Source organism: Aptenodytes forsteri, unplaced genomic scaffold (assembly GCF_000699145.1).
Source record: "Aptenodytes forsteri isolate BGI_AS27 unplaced genomic scaffold, ASM69914v1 Scaffold118, whole genome shotgun sequence".
NCBI lineage: Eukaryota > Metazoa > Chordata > Aves > Sphenisciformes > Spheniscidae > Aptenodytes > Aptenodytes forsteri.
The window spans coordinates 3,104,842-3,112,519 of NW_008795859.1; the positions used below are offsets into that span (position 1 = coordinate 3,104,842).

The 7,678-nt window shown below is 56.8% G+C and overlaps 1 protein-coding gene across 1 annotated transcript in view; it reads right to left on the reverse strand.

Annotated features, from left to right (window-relative positions):
* Positions 1–7,678, reverse strand: part of NCOR2 (nuclear receptor corepressor 2) — a 222,867-nt gene that overhangs the window by 82,508 nt on the left and 132,681 nt on the right. Inside the window, 3 exon segments of the mRNA XM_019473303.1 lie at positions 303–365; positions 3,393–3,565; positions 4,454–4,581. Coding sequence (XP_019328848.1) covers positions 303–365; positions 3,393–3,565; positions 4,454–4,581 — 364 coding nt within the window.

The following is a 7,678-nucleotide window of genomic DNA, read 5'->3' on the forward strand; positions in this document are numbered from 1 at the left end:
CCCGGCCAGCTCCTGCCTCGCGGGACACGCGTGGGCTCCGGCCGCAGCCCGGACATCCCTGGTGTCAGCACAGCTCCCGGGGCCGGAGAGGCCGAGCACGCCCCCCACACCACCGCCTGCCTCCCCCCAAAACCCCCCACTGAGGCTCACTAGGAAGAAACCAGCAGCGGGACGGGCAGAATCCAGCCCCAGGGCTCAGGACCTAGCACCCTGCAGAGTCTCCAGCAGTCAGACACCATCCATCCCCGATTGCTGGGTTAGCTCCAGCAGAGCCAACAGGAGAAAGAAAACGAGCGGCTCACCTTTTTTAGCCGTCTCCATCTCCTCTTCAGTCCAGCGAGAGCTTTCATTCATCTCCAGAGAAGCTGGGAAAGAGGAAGGAAAGGAGAGCAGTTAGCTGTGAGCGGGACCCAGCAAGCCCGGCGAGCTCAGAAGAGATGCTCAAACACCCAAACCCCGTCCCACACCCTGTTCCCCAGAGGCACAACAAAACGCCGTGCAGTGCAAAAGTGCTTCTGCAGGGAAGGTTGTCGCGGTGCGGGCTCTCAAGGCTTTTCCACGCCACGGTAACCCATGCACAGCATCCCCCCCGGGATGCATCTCGGTGATGCAAAATCTCTGCTTTGGGACTGGAAGCAAAGCCAGATGGCTTGAGGGTGGCAGATTTCCTGCTGATTTGGTGCCACGCACTCTGGCCCGCCAACAATAGGTACCTAAGATGGAGCCAACTTCGGCTGTGTGCTTTGGAGGTGGCAGACGCAGGGTGGGACCGTCACCCTCGGCGGAGACGGAGAAACAGCGTCACCTCGGCAGTGACTTTGGCCAACCACATCCGTCAAGGGAGTTGGCCGTGCTTGACCGCGGGCTCCCTCAGTGCCATCACCGGGCTCTCGGACATCTCAGAGCCACTTCCAGCAATGCCGGGGGCTCACTCGGAGCAGCACCCATCGCAGGGGGATTGTGCTGCTCCGGCCAAGAGAGTCGGAGGGGTGTCAGCACCCGATGCTCTCCCTCTCCCCCACCCCAGGCGCGGTGCTGGGACACTGAGGTCCTGCATAAAGTCTTCACTATGCAACAGTCCTGCTGGTAGCCTGGCACTAGAGCAAACCCTACAATAACAAACCAGGGTGTGAGTCAGAGGCAAAAAACAACTCGGTAAGGAAACAGATTTCCGGCTCAGGCTGCCAAGGGGTTATTACTCTAAACAACAGGCAAAGCATTATTTCAACAGTGATGAGAGATGTTTTGACAGTGTCCTTTTAAAATGGAAAACAGGCTAATAGGTTCAGGATCAAGAATATGGGCGAGGAGAGAAGGAAGCATCTTCCAAGAAGCTCTACAAGAAGCCAAGACCCCGCGGGAGGACAACACGGGCTCCGATGCCCACAGCACCGGGCAGAGGAATCTCCTTCACAGCCGGCTGAGTACGACTGCAGGTGTCACCTCCTGGAAGTCTGCACAGGTCACCGCCTCCCCCAGAAATGCCATGCCCCCCGGGACGCCGGCCAAGAGGGAGGGAAATCGATACCTCGCCGTTTTCCCCAGCCGTGGGCAGAGCCGGGGCCACCACACTCATTTACGTAAAAGCAAGTGTCCCCTACATGCTGCACAAAGCCCTCCACTCAGCTTGAGGACGGCTGTTATTGTATGGTAAAGAAATGTCAAAGAAATGGCCCGTTTGGTTTGATTAATGGTATTTACTGAGGTTGCGCAGTTATGAAACAGATGCCTATGGGGAGCTCCGGCATGCTGCAGTTAAACCACAATACGGTTTTGTGTTGTTTTTTAATGTTCAATTGGTATTTAAAATGCAATAACCTTCTTAGCCAACCTAAATTAAACCACTATTGGAGAGACATAAAGTAAATCCAATTGCTCAGATATGTCACTGGAATCGATCCGTTCCCTCTTCCCAATTTAACACGGTCTAAAGTCTTTTCCCCGTGTTCGCAGTGAAGTTTATCGAGGACTCTGAGATGCTGGGATAAAAAAAAAATCCCATCTAAGTTACTGGCATTATCTGCTGCTTCTTTGCAGCTTAACAAGTTTGAGAGGGAGAGCAGGGCTCCGTTGTGCCGCAAACTATTTATATCGCCTGTATGAAAACAGAGCGCTCGCAATCAAGGCTTCAGCCAGTCGTCAGCGGAGGAACAGGGAGGCGAAACACCTCCGAGTGATTTATAGCACATGGAACAGAACAAGCAAAAAACTGCAGAGCAAGGAAACCGAGAGGAGTCACCCTGTTCTTATTTTTACTTGCCTTAGGTAGCACAGTAATAGTTTTATACTTGATAGGAGTAAGTATAAATAATTTTATACTTGATAAACAGAGGAAAATCAGTCAAATTCCTTGATGCATTGGCTTCTTTAAGTCAATACAGGAGTAGTTTCTCAGGGTGACCACTACTGATGCTGCAGACGCGAAAGGCAGACGCACCCGACGTGGGGCTGCGGACGCTGCCGTGAATTCCCGCCTAGCCCGAGACAGGCGCGGTGGCATCGTGTGGCTCCAGCCGCGGGCTGGCGCGGTCCCTGGGTGCCACGTTACAGGCAGCATGCTTTGCCTCATCCACCTCGCTCTGAAGCCGCTCCCAGCCTCTTCCCGCTGCGTTCAGCCACCCTGCAGCCTTGCGCCGGCAGGACAGGCAGGAAAATACTGACCACCGCGCCTGGCCGGCTACCACCGGGGGAGATGAGCAGGGGCACTGGGGCCCAGCATGGGAAATGCTGCTTTCGGGGCAAAACAAGTGCAACCTGGGGTGCACAGCACAACTGCAGGCAGGGTGGAGGCTCCTGAGCAGCCGTAACCCACTGCCTCTTCACCATGTCCTTCAGCTGCAGAGATAAGGAAGGGACCAGCCCGATTCCCAAGGCCAGGGGGGTCACAGACCCCGCAGGCTGCAGCTGCTTGGGCTCCAGGCAAATTTGAAAACAGAGAGGGCAGGAGAACTGGCGGAGACCCAGGCAAGCCCAGGAGGGCAGAGCAGACTCCTGCACAGAGCTTGAGGGTACTTGGAGCCCGAGCTGCTGCAGAGGGAAATGCACCTCCGGGTGCAGGAGGTGCACGAGCCCTGCATGAACCCAGCCAACGCGCTGCTAAAAACGACAGCTTCCCTTTTCATCTTTTGCAATACTTTCCCTCTGAGGCCCTAAAACACACTAATACTCAGCCAGGACAACCCGGGCTTGCAAATGCCTCCGGTTCATCCAGGCAAACCGTGCTGGGTAATTTGTGGGATAGAGAAACCTCACTGCTGCCCCCCTGAAAAGGAGGATTTCATGAAGGAAAACTCTCCTCCGTGAGCAGAGCAGGGTGACGTCCCATCCCAGCAGAGTGGACACCCCAAAAGCCCTGCTAAGGTCCCCCCGTCCCCATGCCCGTTGCTACCCACCCAGCTCCGCGCTCTGCTGCGGGGCGGCTGCCTCCTCGTTGTTGGCTTCGTTCGCCATGGAGCGGGTGATGCGGCCTTTGCGCCTGCCCTGGCTGTTGGCAGTTTTGCGTCCTTTGGAGGTGACGGTTTCTTTCTCATCATTGTCTTCCCCAGACGTGTCGTCGTTCTTGTCCCTGCAAAAACAGGGAGGGAAGAAAAAACGTTGTTGGGCTGGTCTGATTTTTAGGTCAAGCAATTATTTCTCTGCATCTGTTTGGGGATGGAGGTTTTTTTTGTTGGTCTTTTGGGGGGGCAGGTCTGCATTTTTTTTGCACATGCAGGCTCTTTTCCTGGCTGGGAGCGGGCTGGATTGGCGGTGGGGTGATTTGAAGTGGGGTTTTCTTTCTGCAGCTGGCTGCAGCTCCACCACCAAGTGCACGCAGAGACCTGACGGAGACAGGTTTAATACCAGACCATTCAAATTCATCCCTGCCTCCTCCTCATTTATCTTCCTGAAAGGGACCTGCTGGTAAATGTCTTAGCAGCCTAGATATAATGAAGCCAGATGTTCTTTTAAACCAAGTATTAAGCCCATTACAGATAGCTAGTGGTCTGCGTGCCAACCTTTCCCCGCCGCGGCTCTGATGCTCCCCGTTCGGCGTGAGGGAGGCAGGGCTGGCTGAAGCCCTTCATCTGGGAGCGCTCACGTTGACATCAATAACGCTAAAGGTGAAATGCCACGCTCAGCTGCACCCGGATTGCTCCTCCAACTCCCGGAGGCTCTCGCAACAAAACAAGCTGAAGGATCAGAGGGGCTTTGCGGGTCGATTGGTTTATGTTTGGAAAAAAAAAAAAAAGCGTATCAGAGTTGCTTTCCCAGTTTGGGAGCAACAGGGAAGAGGAATGAAGAGAAGAGCAGGCTCTGCCCTTCCCTCCCTGCAGAGGAGGTGAGGTGGGCACACATGGTCCTGCACGGGGTCAGGCAGCCCTGGACCACGCTGTGTCCTACCGCCGCAGCCCCAGCCCGATGCCCAGCCCTCGCTGGAGATGGAGGCGAGCCAGGCAGGGAGGGTTGTCCTTACTTTGTCAGTTCTTCTTTGTCATTTTCTGTTTCCTGCTTGTCTTCCTCCTTCTCTCCCTCCTTCTCCTTTTCTTTCTCTTTTTCATCTTTCTCTTCTTGGCTGCTCCGGGGCATTTGCTGCTGCTGCTGCTGCAAAACAAGGGACGTAAAACAAAACAAATCCTCAGTGCTGAGGCGGATACATCGCAGCACCTGAGCCAACCTAAACAAACACGTCGAAACAATGCTGGGGGGTGAGCAGCCAAGAGGAAAAAGCACTGCAGGCAGAGGGTACAGGCAGGGTGCTTACGGAGGCCACAGGGGCCGAAAGCTTTCCAAGGAGATCAGAGGTAGTTTGGGATCAGGCATGGCAGCTGTGCTCCAGCTCCCATTCCAGGCAGCGGGACAGCCCCTGCGGCTCCCCCAGGTCTGCAGGCAGTGAGCAGGGACCCGACACGGGGGAAGGCAGGGAGGTGAGAACAATCTCCCTGTTCCCTGTAGATGATGGCTTAGCAACATCGGTCGCAATTTGCAGCTGGTAGGATGCATTTTGCTGGAGCACAAAGGAGAGGGGGGCACTGGAGATGCCCCGAGGCTCAGCGATACCAGCGCCGTGATCTTTTTCCCAAGCATCTAACATGGCCCACAGGGAAAGTTTATGGCCCCGTATCACCGAAAAGGGAAGATGCCCAGCTCCCTGCCCGCACTGTACTGCCTGGCACCCTCGGTGGAGGCCGTGCACCCAACCACCCCAATGCTGCTGCTGTCGCTCGGACCGAAGGCGCCGCAGTACCCGAGGGAGGGACACAGCGATTGTAATAGTTCTGGATTTTGTTTCAACAGCTGCAGGAAGGAGGATGCTGGGGAGGCCTGGTTCCCCTGACCTCCCCTCCCTCTGGTGACCAGCAAACGAGGCATTTCATAGAGAAGTAGAAATTAGAGACGGAAATGATTTATTAAACCATCCTGCTCCTGGCTAACGCAGGACTGCTTGTGCCAGGAAACCCACCCAGGCTTGCCTGGCCCCTGCCCAATCTGCAGGGCTTCCACCACCCCTTGGGAAAGGGTTTGGTGATGTAACGGGGGGAAAAATTGCCTTAAAGAGGATTTATCAGCAGAAGGTATGATCCCGGGTGGCCTGGTCTGGCCATCACGCAACCATTCGGCCAAGCGCGGACGAGGTGTGCCTGCATCCCTAGAGCAGGGAGGACTGGCCTGTCCTTGCTCTGCGGGAGTGGGGAAGCCGCCTTGAACACAGGCGTCCTCGCAGCAGCGGCGCTGGGTGCAAGCTAAACCCTCTGTCCCCACAGGCCAGTGCCAAAATGAGAAGTGCAGAGCTGTCAAAACGGGCTTTGGAGCAGTTTAACAAAAAAGCTTCTGATTCTTTCAGGCCCCAGTTCAACACAAGTCCTTAAAACACAGGTGCTGCCATCACTGAAACCCCACAGACTTTCAATTCCTCCTCGTGCCGGGGGGGAGGTGGCTGTGCCGCCAGGATCCCCGCTCGGCAGCACACGCATGACAGGCTCAGCCAGCACCTCCGTGCCGGCACATGTGTCAAACATACCTGTACCACATCTGCTCACACCACCAGCGTGCTACCCGGAACGGCTTGGTGGGATGCAAGGTGGGGGGGGATCTGGGGAAGGGGAGTTGGGGAGCGGTTGGGATGAGCACTTGGTCACTTAAGATTTTCCAGTGTCCATAAATCTCTAAGGCTTGGGGAACGGGCTGCCTCCTGCAGCGACTGGCCAAGGAACAGCATCGTGCCAGGCACTGCCCTCGCCAGCCCCCAAACCTGGGAGGAGGGGACAGCCAGCAAGTCTGCCGGGGCTGGGAGGCGGGCAAGCCCGCACTGGCGGCAGAGGAACAAGGGGCACCCGTCACGCGCGTTTTCCCAGTACTGCCCTGAACTCTCTGACTCCCTCTGAGTCATGCCACGGAACCGCAGTGAACCCCGAGCGTGGGTTCAGCCCAGACAAATACCCACGAGGTGAGGGCTGTGACCTCCGAGGGCCGGACGGGGAGCAGGGCAGGCTCTGCCCCAGCCCTGGCCATCACCACCCACCTGCGTTCCCTTCACCAAGCGCTTTGGCAAGGGAGGGGAGCCCAGATGAGTTTCGCAGTACTTCTACCACCCCGTCGTGAATATTTTCTTTTGAGGGATGGGGGAAACCCTGCATCCCAGAGATCCCAGCTCCCTGGGGTGTAAACCCGGCTCTCCTCCAGCCGTAAACCCAGCCGCGACCGCACGAGTCCCTGCCCCATCGGCAGGCTGGTGAGGGATCCCAAGGGAAGCTTCAGCATTGTCTCATCTTGTCTCCGTGCTCATTTGAACCAGGGGGCTGTGACCTCGAGCAACCATCGCAGCTCTTCCCCAGAGGAACAGGCTGGGATGTCAGTGATGCTAACGAGCTCCCTGCACCAGCTTGCAAAAGCAGGGGTGGAAAGGCAGGGAGAGGCACAAGCAGCTGTGGAGGCTCACGCTGCAACACAGGCGCTTCCCTGCTTGCTCCGGCATGACGAGGACAGGCAAATCCCACTGGCCCAGCTTCATCAGGCCACTGCACATCCCTCTCCCGTAGGTTTGCTCCCACAGAGGTTTCAAGTCCAGCCTGGTGGAACATCACATTAGGGCTTTTCCCACCACAGAGGAGCATCTCGATCCAAGGATGCCCTCTAGTGATTGCCCTGCTCCAGCCACGGCAGGGTGCCCGATGCCAGGAGCGAGAGCCGGGTGGGTGCAGCACCCTGCGCACAATGGGACGGGACGGGATGACTCTCACCTGCCAGCCCTCTCCTGCCAGGCTGAAATGCATAAATTGGGCAGCATCGTCACCATGAGGCCACGGCAGGGAAAAATGTCCCCTGCACCACCTGTGGCTGCATTCATGCTTTAATCTGAAGAAGGCTCCTGGCCAAATGCTGCTTTGAACCCTTGAAGGATTTGGTGACAGCTTATCTCCTGTGCCCAGGCTCAGCTGCACAGCAAAGACCACGTGGGCACACAGGGCACCCCCCAAACACCCTGGAAAGCACCTCCAGGGACAGCCATGCTCACAAATGCCACCTTACATCCCACCCTGGGGTACATGCTGGGCTGGAGGCTGCGGGGCTGGTTGAAGCACCCAGAGCCCTGGGTGGGAGCTGGCACCCTGGGGTCCCTAACAAAGCTGTGCAAGAGCTCAGCTACAAGCGGCACTCAGGGAAAGGAGGTGGGACACCCCCTGCCCCCCCCCCCCCGGGG